Source organism: Canis aureus, chromosome 16 (genome assembly GCF_053574225.1).
Source record: "Canis aureus isolate CA01 chromosome 16, VMU_Caureus_v.1.0, whole genome shotgun sequence".
Taxonomy (NCBI): domain Eukaryota; kingdom Metazoa; phylum Chordata; class Mammalia; order Carnivora; family Canidae; genus Canis; species Canis aureus.
Genome location: NC_135626.1, coordinates 26670670 through 26695818, shown reverse-complemented (window position 1 = coordinate 26695818; position 25149 = coordinate 26670670). Strand labels below are relative to the sequence as shown.

Sequence of the window (25149 nt, the reverse complement as noted above, 5' to 3'; positions counted from 1 at the left end):
TGGAACATACACTGGGGTTTATCACAAAAGCCTGGGAGCACCTCTCAGCATTGACTGCTGAGACTTTGGTCCAGAGAATTCCCATTTGAGAGGCAATTACTAGGTTGCTATCAGACATTAATTAAAACTTCCCTTGTGATTGAAGGACATAAAATCTTGAAACCTAAAATGCCTTTGATGTCTTGGATGATGCTGGAAAAACACTGTAATTTTGCATCTTATGCAGTTCATTACAGAGTTTGGGGAGAACCAATAAATACTTTCTCTATGAAAGCAATTAAAATAAGTGGGAAAATGATTATTAATAGTATAGGTTCATTCTATCCTTTGATTCAGAACTTTACTCAGAGCTAAATATTTTGAATTTGGAAACTTTTCTCATTAATGGGGAGGGCAGTGCCCAGAACAGTTCCCTAATAAAATGGAAATGATTTATACAGGGTCATGCTACCTATGGAATGCAAGGATGATGTACTTACAAGTAGGGAGCCTTTTTGCAAACACTAGCCCTGATTTTGAAACTGTGTGAGGAACCTCCAGATTCTGTCATCACTTGGACATTTCTCAACTGACCAACAAATATCTCCTTGGTTCTTGGATGGCAAGTTGTAAGGTAAATAGACAAAATCCTGTTTGGAATACCACCATTCTGATCAGAGAAGGTAAAAATCAGCTAGGTGGGCTGAATTGCATACTGTTTTCTTAGCAGCGATGGAAGAATTGAGCAATGAATGGTATTAATTCCTAGATTTCATTTTTTACTAACTCATGGACCATGGCCAATAAAGAGCAGTGGAATCCTGGCCTATTAAAGGGGTGCCTGTATGGGGCACAGCTCTGTCGAAATTTGAGGAGCACATTGAGCTAGGAGATATCAATGCCCATTAGAAAAAAAACCCTTTCTGGACATTTTAAATATTATTTTGTGATACTCTGGATCCTATTAAAATTCTCTGAAGAACGTTGATTTTTATTGCTGTCTTCCAGCAGTCAGTATCTCAGTTGAATCGAGACTTCAGGGTCTATCTTGACTTTTTTTCCCTTATGGTTCCTTTTTTTTAATTAATTAATTAATTAATTTATGATAGTCACACAGAGAGAGAGAGAGAGAGGCAGAGACACAGGCAGAGGGAGAAGCAGGCTCCATGCACCAGGAACCCAATGTGGGATTGGATCCTGGGTCTCTAGGATCGCGCCCTGGGCCAAAGGCAGGCGCTAAACCGCTGCACCACCCAGAGATCTCTGTTCTGTGTTCTTTAAATCTGTCCTACATCTTTGCTACTTAGAGTTGGTCTCGGACTCGTGCTTTGCTTTATACTGTCATTCAGTTCTCAAGGATTTTACTATACTGCTGTGCGGTGTTCTGTGTATGTGTACCTCAGAAACGAGCCCTGGATATATGCTGAATTGTACACAGAACTCAGAGAACCCTTCTCTAGCTCTTTCTTCCCTGGGATTCTCTTCATCTTCCTGCCTCTGTCTTCTAGCTAGAATGATGGGGTTTTTCTAGAAGTTTTAGTTGCCCATGCCATAGAAAGAGAAAAGAGAGAAGGGAAAAATGGGGATTTCTCCCTCACAACTCTTTAATACCTAGGGACCCATTTTTTCAGTTTCTCTGTCTACAAAGACAGGGTTTCTCTAGTAGTTTTAGCTGCCTGTGTTGCCACTGCCACAGCTTCCCCAGGCACCCACCCTCCTGTAAAATTCTCTCCTTATTCCCCCCCCCAACAAAAATGAAACTCTCTCATGTATGAATCCCTTTTCCTATTTGATTCTTCTCCCCAATACCTCTTTTGTTTACTTTTCCCTAGTGTTTAGGTAGTGACTTTTGTATTTCATCCAGACTGTTTAGTTATAATGAGCAGTGGAGATAGGCTTTAGTGGACTATTCCTTGCCTGGCACTAGAATCTCTGAATACTTATTTCTTAAATTAGCTATTTAAAGTCTGTCCTCCACTATACTCAATGTCAGTAGGGACTGTTTGGATTTTTATTACAGTATCCCTATGATACTGTAATACAGTTCTTGGCATATACTAAGAACCCAATAAATATTTTGGGAATATATGAATGAATGGACATTTTTCAGATCTCATCTTACTTGACATTTTTGTTGCATTCTACACTATGGATTGTTCTCACCTGGAATCTTTTGCCCGTAGGCTTCCATGTTACTAAAGTCTGCTGGTTCTCCACTTCTCTAGCCTTCCTTTATAGGTAAGTTTCCATTTTTAAAAAATTTAATTTATTTAAAGAGTGTGAGTGGGAGGGAGAGGGAGAGAGAATCTGAAGCAAACTCTGTGCTGAGCTTGGAGCTGGATGTAGGACTCAATCTCATAACCTTGAAATCATGACCTGAGCCAAAACCAAGAGTTGGACACTCAGCTGACAGAGCCACTTAGGTGCCTCAAGTTACCATATCTTTATGAACATTATAGCTTCAGAAATTACTTTTGAAAAGGAGATACCTACATAGCTCATGTAGGCACACGTAAATTCTTAGTAGTAAATGCTAAGTCACCATTTCATCATTCTAGAAGAAAGTAGGTATTTGTTAACTGCATAGTGGCACTCTTTTGCTGTTCTCTTATTACCTGTTATTAGGTCCTCTGTAACTCTTTTTCCCCCCGCTTAGCTAGTTTATTATTTTCTATACACAGTTGCTAGAAAACAATTTTTTCTTTTCTTTTCAAATTTTATCCACTTATTTGACAGAGAGAAAGAGAGAGAGAACACACAAGCAGAGGGAGCAGCAGGTAGAAGGAGAGGGAGAAGCAGGCTCCCTGCTGAGCAGAGAGCCAGGCACAGGGCTTGATCCCAGAACCCTGGGATCATGACCCAAGCAGAAGGCAGATGCTCAACCAACTGAGCCACACAGGTGCCTCTATAATATAATTTTCAAAAATTTAAAAACATGACTCTTACTAAAAAATAATAGGAAAATATTTCAAATACTTTCTTCAACTCGTTAGTTATGAGAACATATACTAAGACTGGTTCAAAGAAAAATTCAAGGAACAGAAAATTTATGTAGTCAAAGTAATTTTGAAACAGATTGTCAAAAGATGCAAATTTCTGAATGGTAAGAGACGTAGTATTTTGGGTTATATTTTCTAGATGGATAGCAGTTAAATCTCTACCAGGAGATTTGTATTTATATGACAAAGGACAGGAATCATTTACATTGCTCTCCAATAGGAAGAGCAATTGCTTTGTTATAAATTACCTGCAAGTTAACCACTACCCCTATTAAGCTGCAAAATAGCCTACTCAATAGAAAGTCAAATTAAGATGCATATCCCTACATAATTCCCAGAGGGTCTGCTGAATTATATTTTATATTCTATTGGAATAATCTCAGTAATCTCTTCTGCCTATTTACAAAGTTTGAATGTTTTTTCTTAATGCTCTTTTGCCTGACAAGAAAACTTTACTTCTGGTTTTCTGTAGTGCCTGTCCCCCTTCCTTCATAGAATGTTTATCCCTCTCTTTGTGCCCAGTTATTTCTCTTAACTTCCATTATATCTTGGCCCCAGCTTGCTTCCTTTGAACACAAAGTTTTTATTTCCCTTCTTTCACTTTTATGAGATGTGGCTGATCTGCAGTTCACTTTCAAAACATTTGGAGAGTAATTTGGGGTGTTTTTTATTTTATGGTATAGTAAGATGGTATTATTTTTATTAAAAATGGTCTTTATTGGTTTGGCATATGTATATTCTCAGTTTTACTTTAAGCTCTGGTATAAATTATAAATGATGGGTTTTTTGGTATAGAAATTGTATCCACTGGGGTGGATATACCTGGGTGGCTTTGTTGGTTAAGCATCTGACTTCAGCTCAGATCATCATCTCAGGGCCTTAGGTTCTGGCCGGGACTCAGATTCCTCACTCAGTGAGGAGTCTGCTTGTCTCTCTCCCCCTTCCTCTATCCCTGTCCCTGCTCATGTTCTCTCTCTTTTTCAAAAAAATAAATAAAATCTTAAAAAAAAAAAAAAAAGAAATTGTAGAGCAGCCCGGGTGGCTCAGCGGTTTAGTGCTGCCTTCAGCCTAGGGTGTGATCCTGGAGTCCTGGGATCGAGACCCACGTCGGGCTCCCTGTGTGGAGCCTGCTTCTCCCTCTGCTTGTGTCTCCACCTCTCTCTCTCTGTGCGTCTCTCATGAATAAATAAAATCTTAAAAAAAAAAAAAAGAAATTGTATTCATTAATTCAGGGATGGTAAATACATAGCACTTGGGCTATCACTTTACCTACCCATACCTATGGCAGATATTGACCATTGATATCAAATTCATTTTTGTTCATCCTGAACTCAGTCTCAGATTATTACTTCACACAGAGAAGCAGCTATTCACTGTTAATCAGTTGAATTAACACAAAGTGATTTTTTAAAAAAAGTTTCTATTTATTTATTCATGAGAGACAGAGAGAGAGGCAGAGACACAGGCAGAGGGAGAAACAGGTTCCATGCAGGAAGCCCAATGCAGAACTCCATCCTGGGTCTCCAGGATCATGCCCTGGGCTGAAGGTGGCGCTAAACCGCTGAACCAACTGGGCTGCCCCGGTGAATAAGTTTTAAATGAATGCTTTTAGGAAAAATATCACAGAGTAGCCTGGTTCTACAGTTGGCATATAGGCAGGCAATCTTTGTCTCTCTCTCAAAAATGCCTTTGGGAATTGTTTTTAGGTAATTAGTTGCATGAAGTCAAGTATAATCTTAAAAGGTATGTTTTCCTTAATGCAAATCAAAACCACAGTAAAGTATCAGTCAGAATGGCTACAATCAAAAAGAAAAGATATGGGATGCCTGTGTGGCTCAGCGGTTGAGTATCTGCCTTTGGCTCAGGGTGTGATCCTGGAGTTCCAGGATCAAGTCCCACATTGGGCTCCCTGCATGGAGCCTGCTTCTTTCTCTGCCTATGTCTCTGCCTCTCTTTTTCTGTGTCTAGCATGAATAAATAAATAAATAAATAAATAAATAAATAAATAAATAAATAAATACTATTTAAAAAAAAAAAAAAAGATAAGATATGGGACACCTGGGTGACTCAGTGTTTGAGCTTCTGCCTTCAGCTTAAGTCGTGATCCCAGGGTCCTGGGACGAGTCCCGAATTAGACTCCCTGTGAGGAGCCTGCTTCTCCCTCTGCCTATGTCTCTGCCTCTCTATCTCTGTCTCATGAGTAAATAAATAATATCTTTTAAAAAAGAAAAGATACAACAAATATTGGTGAGGAAGTGGAAAAAACAAAATACCTGTACACTATTGGGAATGTAAATTGATGTAGCGACTGTGGAAAACTATGAAGGTTCTTCAAAAAATTAAAAATAGAAATAACATGTGATCCAGTAATTCCAATACCCAAAGAAAGCAAAAACAGTAATTCAAAAAGATATATGCATCCCTATATTTATTGCAGCATTATTTAAAAAACCCAGGATCTGTAAGCAACCCAGGTGTCCGTTAATAGATGAATCAATAAAGAAGATGTGTATATAGACAATGGAATATTATTCAACTAAAGAAGAATGAGATATTGCTATTTCTGGTAACATGGATAGACTTTGAGGGTATTATGATAAGTGAAATAAGTCAGGCAGGGTCACCTGCGTGGCTCAGTAGTTGAGCATCTGCCTTTGGCTCAGGTCATGATCCCGGGGTTCTGGGATTGAGTCCCACATCAGGCTTCTTGCAGGAAACTTGCTTCTCCCTCTGCAAATGTCTTCTGCCTCTCTCTGTGTGTCTCTCATGAAGAAATAAAATCTTAAAAAAGTCAGAAAAAAGACAAATATCATGATTTATCTTATATTTGGAATATAAAAAACAAAACAAAAAACAGAATCAGACGTATAACTAAATACAGACAAACTGTTGTTTGCCAGAGAGGAGGTCAGTAGATGGGTAGGGCAAAATGGTTGAGGGGGAATTGAAGATACAGGCTTCAAGTTATGGAATGAATGGGTCACCGGGATAAAATGTATAGTATAGGGAATATGGTCAATGGTATTGTAATAGTGTTGGGGATGACAGATTGTAGCTACATTTGTGAGCATAGCATAAAAAGTATAGGCTTATCAAATTACTATGTGGTACACCTGAAACTAATGTTAACATTGTATTTCAACCATACTTCAACTAAAAAAAATAGAGATAACTTTAAAAAAATGAAGTATGCTTTCCTTTTTTTAGCTAAAAATCCAAATTACTAAAGTAGATACAGTTTTATATAAAAACTTATTTCTGTCATGTGGTTCACTGGTTAACCACCTGGAATATAAAAACATGGATTTATTAATCTAATTTCAATTTTTTTTTGCAACTTCACACCTTTTACTTATGCTGTTTGTACTTGTGCTTTGTCTTGAAAATACCTTCTCCTTCTGCCCCAACAATGCATTGGTGAGAAGGGAACAAAAAATAAGACATCCCTCCTTATTAAACATGGACACGTTATACAGGCCCACCTGGTGAAGGCTAGGAGGAGTCTTGGGACATTCTCAGATTCCTGTTCAGGAGCAGGGTGGGTTATTGGAGTGGCATCACATGTGAGAGGGGTATCTCCAGGACAGCCACTCTAGTCCTAGCTATTGGGTTTCCTGGTTCTCCATGCCTTCCTGGCACTACCACCCTCAGTGACATCTCCAGTGTATTTTTTTTTAAAGATTTTATTTATTTATTCATGAGAGACAGAGAGAGAGGGAGAGAGAGAGAGAGGCAGAGACACAGGCATAGGGAGAAGCAGGCTCCATGCAGGGATCCCAACATGGGACTCCATTCCGGGTCTCCAGGATCACTTCCTGGGCTGGAGGCGGCACTAAACCACTGAGCCACCGGGGCTCCCCTTCTCCAGTGTATTTTTTTTTTTTTTTAAGATTTATCTATTTATTTGAGAAAGAGAGAGAACAGGAGTGGGGGAAGAGGCAGAGGAAGAAAATATTAAGCAGACTCCCTGCTGAGCACAGAGCAGGCTTGATCTCATAACCCATGAGATCCTTACCTGAGCTGAAACCAAGAGTCCAATGCCTAACCAACTGAGCCACCCAGGTGCCCCTCCAGTGTATCTTTTTTTAATGTATTTACATTTGATCCCAAAGTAATGTGCTTTAGATTGAAAAAATGTTTGATTTCCATAACCTAAAGAGTTTTGTCATAGATCAAAGAAGGTTCAAAATCAGAAATTTGTTACCTCCTTTCTTGTGTAAAAGAACTTTACAATAACTTTCAGATGTATCATAAGTCCAAAAAAAGAACTTGGTGTTTTGTAGAGGGAAGTTCAGGAGATGTGAAGGATCTATTGGCTTGTTTAAGGTTCTCAGTGCCCTTGATATGTACATAGAATAATTATTAAAAACATGGACTAGGGGGATGCCTGGGTGGCTCAGTGGTTGAGTGTCTACCTTTGGTTCAGGTCGTGATCCCGGGGTCAAAGGATGGAGTCCTACATCAGGCTCCCCACAGAGAGCTGCTCCTTCTGCCTATGTCTCTGCCTCTTTCTCTGCGTCTCTCATGAATAAATAAATAAAATCTTAAAAAAAAAAAAAAAAAAAAAACATGGACTAGGGACCTCTAAGTGGTTCCATGGTTGAGCATCTGCCTTTGGCTCAGGTCATGATCCCAGAGTCCTGGGATCAAGTCCTGTGTCAGGCTCCCCGCAAGGAGCCTGCTTTTCCCTCTGCCTATGTCTCTGCCTTTCTCTCTGTGTTTCTCATAAATAAATAAATAAAATCTTTTAAAAATAAAAATAAAAACATGAACTATGGTGCCAAATTCCTTTGGATTCGGCTTGGGCAAATTGCTTAACTTTGCTTTTTCAGTTCCCTCATCTTTTTTTTTTTTTTTTTTTTTTAGTTCCCTCATCTTTTTAAAAAAGTATTTTATTTAAATTCAGTTTGCCAATATATAGTATAACATCCAATGCTCATCTCATCATGTGCCCTCCTTAGTGTCGGTCACTCAATTAGTGACTATCCCCCCACCCACCTCTCTTTCTACAACCCTTTGTTTGTTTTCCAGAGTTAGGAGTTTCTTATGATTTGAGTTTCCTCATCCTAATGTAGTTAGCGTGAGAAATTTTTATTTATTTATATAATTGTGAGCAACACACACATTCATATACACATACACATATATATATGCCAACATATATATACAACATACTCTCTTATTTATGGCATTTAGAACAATCTAAGAACATGGTAAGTGGTATATACCTTAGTTATTATTTATCTTTACAAATTAAACTTAATACCATTCCTCAAATGCTTACCAGTACCACATCTTTCTCCTGAAAGTATTAAAATTTATTTTAGATGTTCATATCATAGTTACATGATTCTTTTGTTTCTTTTTGTAAATAGGTTTTTTGAGTGAGCTGTTTGCACAAGAAAAGAAACTCTTAATTTGTTTAGATCCAGAAAGAATAGATCAACTTGAAATATTCCTCATAAGTGGCTATAAGAGGCAACAAGTGCTAAGAAATATGAATTTATGAACACAGCCACATGGTTTTTTCCCTTACAGTTTGATTTAAATTTAATATCCTCCCACAATGGAAAATGATTTACAATAAAGAGATGAACTGGAAGGAATAGGAAAATGGAAACAAGATGTCATTTCTTTTACTATCCAACAGATTTACCATCTGTTTTAAAATGTTTGACCATCTACAGTAAATGAAACAAAATGCTTTTTAAAAATAATGTAATACTTTAAACTATTTTTACTACCAAACTCTCCCACCCTTATGAACATATTCATTTTACTAAGTAAAGGTTTATTTAAGCTCCGCTTACATCTATGTTGTTTTTAGCTCATTTCCTTTTTTAAAAAAGCAATTGGTGAGTTTATTTCCCAGTTTAGCTGTTATAATAAAATATAAAAGGCATTTCTGTTTTGGCCTCTACTATAGCATTATCGAAAGCTATGAAAGTCACAGCAAGATATAGGACAGCATAAAATTAGAAACTGCTGGTGTTTCTTTAGCAGCAGTTACTGCACTTGGAGTTTTCCCCCCTCTTGCTACCAGCCCAAATCTGAGAGTCACCCCTGTGTACCAGACAACAAACCCTAAGTGTGTTTTTTTAATCTTTTCAAATTACACTTCCATGTTTTTTCTTATTCATCTTCATTCATAAAAATGGCTAAGTAGTGATAGTAGAGATTAGGAGAAATGTAAAGAAATGGATTTAATTTTTCCTCATATAAAAATTAATTTTTATTCATTCAAACTAATTTTTTAAGTAACAGCTTTATTGAGATATTATCCACACAGCATAAAATTTTACCCTTTTGAAGTATACAGTTTAGTGGGTTTTTATCCACAGAGTTAGTTGTATAACCATCATAAATTATAAATTTAGAACATTTTCTTCACTTCATAACAAAACTCAGTATTCATTAATCGTTACTCCTCGTTTCCCCATCCTCCTAACCACTAATGACCATTAATCTACTTTCTGGCTCTTTGGATTTGCCTATTCTAGACATTTCATATAAATGGAATCATTCAGTATGTAGAGTTCTGTGACTGGTGTCTTGAACTTAGAAGGGTGTTTTCAAGGTTTATCCATGTTGAAGCATGTATCAATAATTCATTTCTTTTTATTGCTCAGTAATATTCCATTGCATGGATATGACATGTTTGTTTATTCATTCACCAGCTGATGAACATTTAAATTGTTTCCCACTTGTTGACAGTGTTAAGACAATGCTTCTTTTATTTATTTTTTTTAATTTTTATTTATTTATGATAGAGAGAGAGAGAGAGAGAGGCAGAGACACAGGCAGAGGGAGAAGCAGGCTCCATGCACCGGGAGCCCGATGTGGGATTCGATCGGGGGTCTCCAGGATCGCGCCCTGGGCCAAAGGCAGGGGCCAAACCGCTGCACCATCCAGGGATCCCGACAATGCTTCTTTTAACATTCATGTATAAGACAGGTTTTTAAAAAGATTTTATTTATTTATTTGAGAGAGAGTGAGTGAGTGAGCATGGGCAGGGTTGGGGAGGAGCAGAGGCCAAGGGAGAAGCAGACTCCTCGCTGAGCAGGGAGCCCGGTGTGGGACTCAATCCCAGGAACCAAAGGCAGATGCTTAACCAACGGAGCCACCCAGACGCCTCAAATTTGTTTGTATTTTAATTTTATTTTTAAGTAATTTCTACACCCAACTTGACACTTGAACTTACAGCCCCAAGAACAAGAGTCACATGCTCCATTGACTGAGATAACTAGGTGCCCCCATGTATAAATTTTTATATGGGCATATGTTTTCATTTTTCTTGAGTATATACATAGGAGTAGAATTGCTGGGTCCTATGGTAACTCTATGTTTAACCTTTTGAGGAACTGCCAGCCTATCTTCCAAAGTGCCTGTACCATTTTACATTCCTACCAGCAGTGTGTGACGATTCTAATTTCTTCACATCTTCTCCAACACTTGTCATTTGTCTTTTTGATTGTAGCCATCCTAATGGGTAGAAAGTGGCATTTCATTGTGGTTTTGATTTGCATTTCCCTGATGGCTAATGATGTTGAGCATTTCTTCATGTGCTTATTGTCCAGTTGTATGTCTTCTTTGGAGAAATATCTTTTCAGGTGCTTTTTAAAGTTTTTTGAATGAATTTTTTGAAAAATGAAGAAACATTTAAAACCTATTCAAATAGGTTCTAGTTCAATTTGTTACTATAAATTGTCATAGCTGGTTTACTGAAAACAGACATTTAAAATTGGTGTACCTCAATGTTTTGCAGAAAAATGGATGAAGGATAAACTGTTTAGACTTAGCCCCACTTAGCAGGATGGCCCGCTTGTACTTCTATGTTCCTGGAGCCATGGTGATGATGACACACATCCTGGTGGCATGCTGAGTGTGTTGGTTCAGCCTTATCCCCGTTATACTAGAGTAAAATGGGTGTCAGGCTGTCACCAATCACACACATTTTTTAAAAGAAATCTTTACCAAGGGACTCTTTATAAAACATTCTGAACCATGACTTGGAGCCAGCAGAGTAGTCTGTGGCTGTGGACTTCAGCGTAACCATCAACATTACTGTTCAAGAAATCACAATTTACATCCATTCAAAGTTGTGAATGCTAGTTTTTCCCCCAGTAAAAAGGCCATTAACTTTTAAAAATTGGGATTTTTGTCTTTTTCTTCTTCTTTAAAGATTTTATTCATGAGAGACACAGGGGGAGAGAGAGAGGCAGAAACATAGGCAGAGGGAGAAGTAGGCTCCCCGTGGGGAGCCCCATATAGGACTCGATCCGGGCACTCTGGGATGGTGCCCAGAGCCAAAGACAAACACTCCACCACTGAGCCACCCAGGTGTCCTGGGGTTTTTGTCTTCTTAATGGGTTTGACCTTATATGTTCTAGATACAACTTCTATATCAGATAAGTGATTTGCAAATATTTTCTCCCATTTTGTGGGTTGTCTTTAACTTTTTTTTTTTTAAGATTTTATTTATTTAAAAAAAAATTTTATTTATTTATTCATGAGAGACACAGAGAGAGAGAGGTAGACACATAGGCACAGGGAGAAGCAGGCCCCATGCAGGAAGCCCGACGTGGGACTCGATTCCGGGACTCCGGAAGGCAGATGCTAAACCTCTGAGTCACCCAGGCATCCCTGTCTTTTACTTTCTTTTTTTTCTTTTTTAAAAAAATTTTTATACATTTTTTAAAGATTTTATTTTTTATTCATGATAGACAGAGAGAGAGAGAGAGAGAGAGAGAGGCAGAAGGAGAAGCAGGCTCCATGCTGGGAGCCTGATGCGGTACTCGATCCCGGGTCTCCAGGATCACGCCCTGGGCTGAAGGCAGGCGCCAAACTGCTGAGCCACCCAGGCTGCCCTGTCTTTTACTTTTTTGATGATATTTTTGAAACACTAAAATTTTTTATTTTGATGAGGTCCAGTTTACCTACTTTTTTCCTTTGATTGCTTGTGCTTTTAGTGTCATCTTTAAGAAACAATTTCCTAACCCAAGGTCACAAGAATTTACAGAGTTTTTTTCTAAGAGTTTTATTGTTTTAGCTCTTACATTTGTGATCTATTTTGAGTTAATTCTTACATATGTTGTGAAGCAGGAATCCAAATTAATTTTTTATATGGCTATCCACTTTATTAAAAGACAGTCTTGGGATCCCTGGGAGGCTTAGCAATTTAGCGCCTGCCTTCAGCCCAGGGCCTGGTCCTGGAGACCCAGGATCGAGTCCCACGTCGGTCTCCCTACATGGAGAGAGGGTTTCTTCTTTGCCTGCCTTTCTCTGCCTCTGTCTCTGCCTCTCTCTCTCTCTCTCTCTGTGTCTCTCATGAATAAATAAATAAAATCTTAAAAAAAAAAGACTCTTTCCCATTGGATTTTCTTGACATCTTTCTTGAAAATCAGTTGACCATAAATGTAAGCATTTACATTTCCAGTCCATTGATCTATATATCTGTCTATACCATTATCATATTGTCTTGATTGCTTATGTTTTGAAATCAGGAAGTGATAGGACCCATTGGGTCTGTTGGCTACTTTGGGTCCCTCGTGTTTCTGTATGAATTTTAGGATCAGCTTGACAATTTCTGCACTTTTGTGTTGCTTTCATATCTTTATGCATATAGAAATATGTCTTCTACAATACATTTGCATTTTAAAACAAAATTATAATATTATGTTTTTCTGCAACTTTCATGTCTTCCTTAACACTTTATTATGAAAAATTTCAAACAGATATAATGAAAGAATTGTAGTAAACACCCAGACATACCACCTTCTCCATTTCCCACCCCCAGTCTGTATTCTATAGGTGACATTTTGGTATATTTGCTTTATCAATTGGCTAGCCATTCCTAGCCATAACCACCTATTCCATTTATCTGTCAAACCATCTTATTATTTTATGCATTTCACAGCAGATCACATATATTTATTTTTATTTTTAAAAAGATTTTATTTATTTATTCATGAGAGACACACAGAGAGAGAGAGAGGCAGAGACACAGAGGAAGAAGCAGGCTCCATGCAGGGAGCCTGATGTGGGACTTGATCCTGGGTCTCCAGGATCACGCTCTAGACTGAAGGCGGTGCCAAACCTCTGAACCACTGGGGCTGCCCAAGATATATTTAATATATATTTAAATATGTTATCAAATGTATTGTTAGTAACCCTAGTTAGGGTTCAAATTTTTTATAACTTTTTTATACAAACTGAAATGCATAAATCTTGAGTGCATATCTTGTGAGTTTTGACAAATACATTCACCCATGTACCCCTAACCCTTTTTAAAATATAAATATTTTCATCACCCACAAAAGATTCTTTATGCCTTTTCCCTCTCAATTTATGTCCCTAACCCTTGTGAAAAACAGTCACTGTAATTTTTTCACCATAAATTTAGTTTTATAGAATCTTGTGCCCTTGTGCAAGCTTCTTTTTTTTTTAAGTTTTATTAATTTTTTTTAATTTTTTATTTATTTATGATAGTCACACACAGAGAGAGAGAGAGGCAGAAACACAGGCAGAGGGAGAAGCAGGCTCCATGCACCAGGAGCCCGACGTGGGATTCGATCCAGGGTCTCCCGGATCGCGCCCTGGGCCAAAGGCAGGCGCCAAACCGCTGCGCCACCCAGGGATCCCAAGCTTCTTTTATTCAGCATAATGTTTTTGAGATTCATTCATACTGTTCATTCATACTATTTGAGAATCATTCATACTATTGTGTATCAGTAATTTATTTTTGTTGTTGTTGCCACATAGTAGCCATTGTATGGGTGCCTCTCCGTTTATTTATCAATTCTTGTGTTGGTGAATAAATTTCCACTTATCTGTACCACCATAAAGTTCAGATAAGACTTTTGTTTACATTAAAATTATACTTGTTAAAGTAACAGTTGCAGTCATAGTCATCTGGAAGCTTTGTAAGTGTAGAAATAAGCTCTGAATTAAATAAATTATTTTATTAGAGTCTTTAACATATACTAGATATTATGTAGACTAATTGTGTTCATTTGCCCTGGGAGGACTAAAATTTAAAACAAACAACCAAGAAGTCTTATTGACCTCCCTAACTTTATTGCTTTCTCTTACTTCATAGAAGGACATCTCAAACTTTCATGGGTATATGAATAACTCCAGTCCCCAGGGGGTCTTGTTAAAATGTAGATTTTGATTTGATAAGTTTGGGATGGAGCCCAAGATTCTGCATTTCAAATAAGGTCCCTGGTGATGCTAATGATGCTGATCCTTGGAATAGTAAATATCTTCCCTTTCTCTGAAACTATCATGAACTCTCATTTCCATGGCTTAAAATAAGCATGTTTCAAATATTCAAGGACAGAAAGGAAAAGAATCCATAAAACAGGAATAGGACATTATGAAAAAAGAATAGGCAGATTTTTTAAAAAACAAGCAGATTATTAAAACAATCAGATATTTTATAAGCGAAAAACACTCCATTGAAGTAAAAAAAAAAAAGACCTCAATGGAAGGGATTGAATTTTCTTCATTTATTTATCCACATTAATTATTTAGGACTCAGCATGTTGCTTAAATTATTACATAATATTTTTACAAATTTGTCCTTCAGAAAATGATAATGGTGTACTCATTTGCTTATTGCCATATATAATGGGTATTAAATAATGTTTGATGATGAATAAATGAGGATGTTTTGGGCTTCAAATAACAAAATCCACCTCAAAATGGTATAAGCAATTTGAGAATTTGTAATCTTACTTATCTTATATAAGAAGAATTCTTGAGCTAGAGGGAGTCCATAGAATGTATGATCAGGATGCTGGCTCTATTTCTCTGTTTCTCCTGGCTTTGCCTCCTCAGTTTGTCAGCTTTGTCTTCATACTTGCTTTCTTCTTGGTGGCAAGATGGCTGCCATCATCTTTCAGCCACCAGCTGAAACAGCAATTTTCCTTGTTTATGTCCTACAGGAAATAAAAACCTCTCCTCTAACCATGGAATAAAAATCTTTTAATACACAGTTGCTAGGGAAATGCCACTCATGACAATGGGAAAGATCATCTTTGCCTGAGTTAGGTTGCTACATGGAGGAAAGGAGTGAATACCTGAACAAATTTTTCTTTTACAAAGGGAAGTAGGGAGTGAATGCAAATAGACAAATTTCAGATTATAAAAATTGTGAAAAAAAATTGTGAAAGTTATATAATACCATGCTAGACTACAAATAGAAAATAATAAAAACAAAGACAACTGGAGTCATTCTATGTTCATCTTCCTTAACATTTACTAGGACTATTTGGTTGCATGTTAAAGAAAACCCAATTTGAATCAGCTTTAATTATGAAAGAAGATTTTATTGAAAGATAGTGAATGGGGTCACAGACTGAAAAATCATATTAGGGGCAGAGTAGAGATACAGATCTACCTCTGGAAAAATTGGAACCACGGATGTAAAAGTCATCAGAGCTCCTTTTCCATCCCTTTTCTGCTCCTTTCAAAGCAACTTTCTCTTTCTGCAGATTGACTATCTCTGCTTCCCTGTTCCACCCAAAAGGAAACAAGGCTGCTGAGAGCTCCAGCATTTTTTACTTATAGCTTTAGCAACCTCTGGAGAGAGAATGGCTCAAGTCTTTGGGTCCAAAGTCCACATATTCCTGGATGTGCTCTGGTCCACCCAGCTTGAGTCACATGCCCACTTCCAGAATTAATTGTGGCCAGGGATGTAGGGTTAGATTTTGCAAAATGGTTGTTTTCACAATAGCAGTATGGGTGGGAGTGGGGGTTTGCTGGGCAAATAATACCATAGGTATCCTGTAAACTGTTAATGAAAGATTTAGGGTATTCAGTACCTTAATGTTCTATCCTTTACTTACCCACCCTCGCCCCCCACAAAAAAAAGACAATGTAGCAGTGGAGAGGGGTTAAGAAATTGCATATTTGGTTACTAAGTAACATCAGGTTTCTAAGTGGCAAACTGATTCCATTTATTTTATTCCCTGATAGAATACTTGGGAGCAAGAGAATGGCCTTTCTTGAAATAAGAAATAAGGAGCATCAGAAAGTCTCAACTTCAAAAGTTTTTTTCACACTTTCTAGAAGTTTACTATTTTTGTGACTTAAGGAGTCCAGGCCTGTCAGGGTAGACAATAAATGTATGTGGAATTAAATATTTAAAATAAAAACTTTTAGAGGTACCTGTGTGGTTCAGTTGGTTGAATGTCCAATTCTCATTCTTGGCTCAGGTCTTGATCTCATAGTGGTGAATTTGAGCCCCATGTTGGGCTCTGTGCTGGGCATGGAGCCTAATTAAAAAATGTAACATTTAAAAATTAGAGTTGAAAAATTGGAAAAGACCTGTATTAAAAAGGAATTTTTAAGGGGACCCTCCTGCTCTGATGGTGGGAAAGTAAATTGGTGCAACCACTGTGAAAACAATATGGAAGTTTCTCAAAAAATTAAAAATAGAAATATGATCCAGCTATTCCACTTCTGGAAAAAAATACCTAATTCAAAAAGGTATATGCATCTGTTTGTTCATCACATTATTTACAATACTCAAGATATGGAAACAACCTAAGTGTCCATCAGTGGGTGAATAGATAAAAAAGATGTAGTGTGTGTGTATGTGTGTATATGTATATATATTTTTATGTATTTATACACACACACACAATGGAATACTACTCACCTATTAAAAAGAATGAAATCTTGTTTTTGCAACAACATGGATGGACCTTGAGGAAATTATGCTAGGCAAAATAAGTCAGAGAAAGACAAATACAATATGATTTCACTTATATGTGGAATCTAAAAAAATGAACAAACAAAATGAAACAAAACTCATAGATACAGAGAACAGAATGGTATTTACCAGAGGGGTGGTGTATGTTGGAAAGTTGGGCAGAATGGGTAATGTACAAACTTCCAGTTATAAAATAGGTAAGTTATGAGGATGTAATATACAGCATGGTGAGTATAGTCAATAATATTGTAATGCATACCTGAAAATTGCCAGGAGATTAAATTCTAAAGGTTAACTTTCTATGGGAACAGATAGTAGATTTATTGTGGTGATCACTTCACAGTATATACAAATATCAATTGCTATGTTGTATACCTGAAATAGATATGTCAATTATACCTCAATGAAAACATTTTTTTAAAAAAGTAAAATTCTTCCTTTATGCTGATTCCAGAAGTACCCTCAGTTAGTGGCGTTTCATGTGTCCTCCTTTTTACCTCATTTTTTTTTTAAAGGTTTTATGTTTATTCATGAGAGACATAGAGAGAGTGGCAGAGACATAGACAGAAGGAGAAGCAGGCTCCCTGTGGGGAGCCCGATGCAGAACTCAATCGCAGGACCCCAGGATTACAACCTGAGCCAAAGGCAGACACTCAATCACTGAGCCATCCAAGTGTCCCAATTTACCTCATTATTTTTATTTCATCTTATGCTTTTTATTTAGCTTTAAAAATAATTTAAAACTTAATATACTTTTATATGAAACTAAGCAATATCAGTGTACATAAAGAAATATAATCTCCCTTTCCTTCCAACCTCAAATGGCTGGCCAAACAATTGTAGTAACTTGAATTACATCCTTTCACACTCTTGTACATGATTATGTACACTTGTATGACTTTTCTTAAAAAAACAAGTATGTAGGAAGTGAAATAATACATTTTAATCTATAACTTCCATGTATGGTGGACTACCCTCTAGGTAGTCCTAGAGTCCTAGATGACAAGGACTTTGTCATCCAGTATGTTAGTCACTAGCCATATGTAGCTATTGAACACTTGAAATGTAGCTTGTCTGAATTGAATTATGCTGTAAAATGTAAAATACATATCAGATTCCTGAGACAGTACTAAAAAGAACATAAAATACCTCAGAAATAATTTAAAAAAAATTTTAAGGATTGTATTTATTTATTTGAGAGAGAGCATGAGTGGAGAGGAGAGGCAGAGGGAGAGGGAGAAGCAGATTCCTTGCTAAGCAGGGAGCCCAGTGCTCCAGGACCTGGAGATCATGACCTGAGCTGAAAGCAGATGTCCCAGGAATCCTGGAAACTTATGTTTATGATAATTAAGTGTGAAATAGTGTTATGTTTAAAAATAGAATGTACATACCTTAATTAATACTTTAGGGGAGTGTGGGTGGCTCAATCGATTAAGCATCTGACTCTTAAAAAAAAAAAAAAAAGCATCTGACTCTTGATTTTGGCTCAGATCATGATCTCAGGGTCATGGGATTGAGCCCCATGTTGGGTCCATGCTGGGTGTGGAGCCTGCTTAAGATTCTCTCTCTCCCTCTGTCCCTCCCCTCTCTAAAAAAATCCCTTTAGTGCTAAAAAGTTCTAACCATCATCTGAGTTTTAGTGAATCATAATCTTTTTGCTGGTGGGTAGTCTTGCCTCCATGTTAATGGCTGCTGACTGATCAGAGTGGTGATTGCTAAAAGTTGGGGTGGCTGGTGGCTGTGCCAATTTCTTAACCTAAGAGAGAGATGAAGCTTGCCATGTTAATTGACTCTCCCTTTCATGGGATAATTTCTCTGAGGTATGTGATGCTGTTTGATAGCATTTTACCTACAGTAGAGCTTCTTTCAAACTTGGAGTCATTTGTCTCAAATCCTGCCACGGTTTTATCAACTAAGTTTATGAATATTCTAAATTATTTGTTGTCATTTCAGCACCTTTACAGTGTATTTCCATTTCAGAAAACCACTATCTTCCATGAAAGACTCCTAACTCTGGGAAATGAACAAAGGGTTGTGGAAAGGGAAGTGGGTGGAGGGTTGGGGTAACTGGGTGACAGGCACTGAGGAGGGCACTTGATAGGATGAGCACTGGGTGTTATACTATATGTTGGCAAATCGAACTTCAATAAAAACAAAACAAAACAAAAAAACCCCACTGTCTTTGCTTATCCATAAGAAACAAATGTTCATTCATTAAAGTTTTATCCTGAGATTGCAGCAATTTAGTCACATCTTCAGGCTCCAGTAGTAACATCAAAGAACACTGATCACCATAGCAAATATAATAATAGTGAAGAAGTTTAACATATTGTGAGAATTACCAAAATATGACAGTGATAAGCAAATGCTATTGGAAAATGGTGCTGATAGACTTGTTCATTTCAGGGTTGCTACCAACCTGTATTTGTTTTTTTTCTTTTTTAAGGCATTATCTGTGGAACACAATAAAGTGAAGTGCAATAAAATGAAGTATGCCTATATTTCACTATCTTCTGGCCTCCACTGTGGCTATTAAGAAGTGTCCTATCACTTTCATTTGTTCCTTTGTGGATGAGTTGTTGTTCCAGCTGTTACAGGATCTTTTTCTTTTCTTTGCTTTTCTGTAGTTTCACTATGATGTATCCTGAGTGGATGTCATTTATTTACATTGGGAATCATAGTTTCTTCAAACTAAGAATTTGAGTTTTATGAATTCTGGAAAATTCTTAGTTATAATTTTTCACATATGGCCCCTCTTCCTTTTTCTCCATTTTCTTCTGGAACTCCAAATGTACATTGGACCTTTGCACTTTATCATCAATGACACACACTTTTTTCATTCTTTTCATTTCTTTGTGTCTGTGTTACATTCTAGATAACTTCTTTGAGAGCTGTCCTCTAGGTAATTATTCCACTGAACTATTCAGCTATTTAATCTTTCCATTGATGTTGTACTTTCAAATATATTTTTCATTTCAGAAATTCTGTTTGATTTTCTGACACAACCCACTTTCATTCTATATTTTAACCAAGTCAAACTGCTTGTAGTTCCCTGTATGTTGATAGTAGTTAAAGCCAGATAATGGGTATGTGGAGGATTCATGATACACTTTCATCTACTTTTGATATGTTAAATTTTAATTCCATAACAAATTTAAAATTGGAGGTGGGGACCATCATCACACTTTAAAAGTTTGGAAACAATTGAACAATATGTCATATGAAAACAACTTAAACTGGGGCATGGAGAAGATAGAATTGTGGTGTGTGGAACTTTTCTTAAGATGCAGTGAAGGATTCTGAATGGGAAGAGGACTGCAGGAAAGAAAGCTATGGATATGTGGGAGACAGGAAAGGAGAAGTTGGAAATAGGAAATGGATTCTTAAGTTTTGGTGGGAAGACACAAATAGTGTTATTTTTCCACAGGGCTTTGAATCATCTTATACGCTACCCTCATTTGAATAGGATGGGCTGCTGGTGTTGGTTTCAGGGGTTTTTGGAAGGTAAAAACTCTGACTTCTGCCAGGGGGAATCATTGCTCCCTTCTAGCTAGTCCAGTATAGCCGGTCTGACTTCTTGATTTAACTGGTGTCATTACCAACACATCCATGCCTTGTTGCTAAGAAAAAAAGCTTAAGAAATGATGAAGACAAGAATAATTCAGGCTTCCTTTCTTAGGTGACATAATTTTCTCTTCTCACTTTCTCTCCTGTCATGAAAATTTGAAGGAAAATTTTGTTAAAATCCATAGAGCCTCACATTCAAGTATTTTCCACACACCAAACAGTGCCTAATATGTCATTGGAATCACCAAGGTTTCTCTTGTAAACTGTTTAATAACACTTCTTTCTTTTAAAAATGTGGTTGTTTATGTCATGTTATTAGATCTTTACAGCAACTCTCTTGAGTGAAGCAGTTATTATGAAGTCATTTATAGAAGGAAAAAAAAACCCAGTACTTTTTTTGCTTGACTTTAGTAGGTTTTGATTCCTTCAGTTTAACATCTCATTCCTGGCACATAGTGGGGTCCCTGATAAATATTTGTTGGATGAATACCATTTAAATTATGGTTGGATTTATGAGATTTTTAAATTTCATGTACAATTTTTTTAAAAGTGAGATTCTCTTTTGGCTCCCTCCAATATAGTCTTTTTGAATAGGAAGTGATTTAGACAAGTAAATTTTTATTTGGAAAAACTGAGTTAGAAATGTCCTCTTGAACTGTTCTCCACCCCTAAAACGCTATCACATATAACTGACAACTTCATTGGCTATATCTTTTTTTTCAGGCATGATAAAATAATACTGTAATGAAAAATTTATCTTGGAAGCTTCAAGGAAAAAAATCCTTTAAGTCATTGAAATGTAAACCAGAATAACTTCACTACTTTAGAATAAAATTTGGTATATGAAAAGGTTGGTAGTGAATTGTAGTAGGATTAATCACACTCTTTAACATTTACTGAGTGAAACTTGAAACCATTATAAATGGGAAAATAGAAGTATTATAATTGTATTGCTGCTGAGATTAACACTTTTCAGGTATTTAAAACATTACAACAAAGACACACATGAGGGCGCTCTAATCAGTCAGACACTGGAAGTGCATAAGCACTTCTTGCTAGGACTTAGATTTTTAGTAAGTCAAAACCAATACTATACAGATATACAGATGGAAGAATTAAAGCCCAAAGATATTGTGACTTTATATGCCCTATTCTTTAGAGTATATAGAGTATTAGTATTTTTTTTGAAAGATTGTACAACACTCTCTTGTCAGTAAATTTATGCTGGAGACTTGACTTTCATCATGGCAACTCTTTAAAATTTTTACCCAAGGGACGGTTTTATTTTATTTATTTATTTATTTATTTATTTATTTATTTATTTATTTATAAAGATTTTATTTATTTTTTCATGAGAGACACACAGAGAGAGACAGAGGCAGAGACACAGGCAGAGGGAGAAGCAGGCTCCATGCAAGGAGCCTGATGTGGGACTGGATCCCGGGTCACACCCTGGGCTGCAGGCGGCGCTAAACCGCTGTGCCACCGGGGCTGCCCTGTATAACTTATTTATAAGATGTGTAGAAAAATTAGTTAGAATATTTCTTTTTATGAATATTTGCTCCACAAAATGTTAGTTGTTTTTTTTTAAAAAAACAACACCACATGAAAATAATAATAAAAAATAAGTACAGCACCATATGTATTTTATTTAGAAAACAAAGAAACTCTGTTTTGCTATTTACAAAGAGTAATTATGTTGATTTAATTCAGCTTCACTCTCCACCTTTGTTTCTTTAAAAAAAATTTTTTTTAAAGATTTTATTTATTTATTCATGAGAGACACACAGAGAGAGAGGCAGAGACACAGGCAGAGGGAGAAACAGTCTCCATGCAGGGAGCCTGATGCGGGACTCGATCCTGGGTCTCCAGGATCATGCCCTGGGCCAAAGGTGGCGCCAAACTGCTGAGCCACCCCTACCCCAAAATTTTTTTAAATTAAAAAAATTCTCTTTAGATTTTATTTATTTGAAATGGGGAGACTGAGCATGAACAGTGGGGAGCGGCAGGGGGAGAGGGAGAAGCAGGCTCCCCACTGAGCAGAGAGCTAGATGTGGAGCTCAGTCCCAGGACTCTGGGATCATGACCCAAGTTGAAGGCAAATGCTTAACCAACTGAGCCACTGAGATGCCCCTAAATTTTTTTAAATTAAAAAAAATTCTTTGTTTAATTTTAATTTAGTTAACATATACCGTATTATTAATTGCCAGCTAGAATTTAGTGATTCATCAGTTGCATCTAACACCCAGTGTTCATAATATCACATGCCCTCCTTAATGCCCATCACCCAGTTACCCCATTACCCCACTTACCTCCCCTACAGCAACCTTCAGTTTGTTTCCTAGAGTTCAGCATCTCTTACGGTTTGCCTCCCTATTTTCATCTTATTTTATTTTTCCTTCCCTATGTTCATCGTTTTGTTTCTTAAATTCCACATGAGTGAAATTATATGGTATTTGTCTTTCTCTGACTGACTTATTTTGCTTAGCATAATACCCTCTAGTTCCATCTATGTTGCTGCAAATGGCAAGATTTCATTCTTTTTTTTTTTTTGATGGCTAAGTAATATTCCATTGTGTATATACCACATCTTTATCCATTCACCTGTTGATGGACATCTGGGCTCTTTCCATATTTTGGAAACAAAATATGTTTTGGACATATTGATGCTATAAACATTGGAGTGCATGTGCCCTTTTGAATCATTATGTTTGTACATTTAGGATAAATATCTAGTAGTACAATTGCTGGGTCATAGGGTAGCTCTAAGTAACCTCTGCACTCAACATGGGACTTGAATCCTAGACCCCAAGGCCAAAAGGCCATCAGTCCTCCAACTGAGTCAGGCAGGCACCTCACAAAGTGTTAATTGTGCTTTTCACCATCTCTGATATATTCTTAGCTTGTCCTTTAGCTTTCATATAAATATAAAGTTTGCAGGCTGCCTGTAGAATTTTCAGAGAGAAGGCTTATAAACATCCACAAAGATTTTATTAGAGAGGAGTATTATGAGAATATAGAATGTAGATATTTCCTCCCTGCTCCAAAGTCAGTCTATATATGGCAATATTTGTTTTATAAGCAAAATTTCTTCAACTTAAGTACTACCATTGTCATAGAAATATTTGCTTTATTAGGCACCCAATACAACTTGCCAGTTCCACATTTCTACTTTTGGAAATGATTTCTTTCCTTATATATTAAAATCACTTAAAACAAAACAAAGTAAAAAATGAAAACAAAACCCAGGGCTCTCAAGGAACAAGATCTCTCCTTTAAGGGGCTAGATGCTGAGGAAGAAAGTGTATCATGAATCTTATTTTCTGATTTTTCTTGTTAATGACATAGATATGTATATATGGCATGGTTATACATTTGGTCACCTGATTTATTTGTATTTTATGAATCATAAATTAAGCCTTTTCCTGTCCTTGAAAGTACTTGGCACTGGTATAATAGAAAGCATGGAATTTTTATTTATTTATTTATATTTATTTATTTTATTTAAGTAAGCTCTAGGCCCGATGTGGAGCTTGAACTCATGACTCTGAGATCAAGAGTTGCATGCTCTACTGACTGACCCAGCCAGGCACCCCCAAAGCATGGGATTTTTAAATCAGGGATGCAATACTAGATTATATTATAAATACTAAAAGTTGTGTTTCTGTTTATATTTTGTCTGTATTTAGTGAAATATATCAGACAAAAATTTAATAGCATGCATGTGACTCTTTATAATTTGGCCCTGCCCACCACTCTGCTTCATTTCTTATTACTCCCATTAAATCATTCTGTGCTGGTCACACTGATCCTTCCAAACATGCCAGATGTCTGACTGGAACAGCACCATTGCGCTTTCTCTTCCCTCTACTTGGAATATTTTTATTTCTTTCCTTTGATCATTGCAGTGAAAGCTCTGGGATAGCAGAGGCCTTGTCTATCTGTTTAGCCAAGGTTTCAGTAGAAAACAGATGGTACAGAAGAATCCCAAGAAAGTTTATTTACAAAGTGGTTATTATTTTTTTTTATTAAGGAGTTATTTACAAAGATGCAAGTATGGGGAAACCAGAAAGACTACTGAAGTATCCTGGAGCAATTGTGATGTTACCATCTTTAGGACCCAAATGGCTAGAGGAGTAGTTATAGTAGTTAGTAGAACCTGAAAGAGACAGTATGTAAAGTTGGCTGCCTTAAGATCAGTGACTCTCCCTAGAGAGACACAACAGGCCCAAGGTGCCCTTAGTGAGTGGTGAGTGAGACAGCTGAAAGAATAAATACTCTAATCCCATCTTCTTTTCCACTCTTATCTCCTGCCTGGACTCTGTGTTGGCCAAACCCAACCAAAGCATGAGAACCCTTTTGATATGGCCTGTTAGGTCAGTCTCTAAGGGCAGAGTACAGAGCAGAGAAAGGTGAAGAGTGGATCTGGAAGGGAAATGGAAGATCTATGTCAACTACTGTATTTGTACCATCTAGAACTAGGCCAGACACAACAGTTTGGAAATGTAACAGCTTTATTGAGGTATATCATATACCATATAATTCACCCATTAAAATGTATAATTTGTTGGGTTTTAATATGTAAACAGAGTTGCACAACCATCATCACAAACAATTTTTGAGCATTTCATTACCTTCCAAAAAGAGGCTTCATAACCGTTAACAGCCAGTCCCATTTTGTCCATTTCCCTATGTAACCTTTTTTTTTTTTTAAAGATTTTATTTATTAATTCATAGAGACACAGAGAGAGAATGAGAGGCAGAGACACAGGCAGAGGGAGAAGCAGGCTCCATGCAGAGAGCTGGACGTGGGACTCTATCCAGGGTCTCCAGGATCACGCCCTGGGCTGCAGGCGGCGCTAAACCGCTGCGCCACCAGGGCTG

The 25149-nt window shown here is 37.0% G+C and overlaps 1 protein-coding gene across 8 annotated transcripts in view; it reads left to right on the top strand.

Annotated features, from left to right (window-relative positions):
• Nucleotides 1-25149, top strand: part of LOC144286226 (uncharacterized) — a 146534-nt gene that overhangs the window by 12095 nt on the left and 109290 nt on the right. For 4 of the 8 annotated variants that reach the window (XM_077852437.1, XM_077852433.1, XM_077852435.1 and 1 more), the window contains exon 3: nt 2163-2217. The exons of 3 other annotated variants lie outside the window; for them this stretch is intronic. In XM_077852437.1, coding sequence (XP_077708563.1) covers nt 2163-2217 — 55 coding nt within the window. Of the gene's footprint in view, nt 1-2162; nt 2218-15959; nt 18141-25149 lie in introns of those variants that run through there. One more of the 8 variants, XM_077852432.1, reaches the window with a different exon arrangement.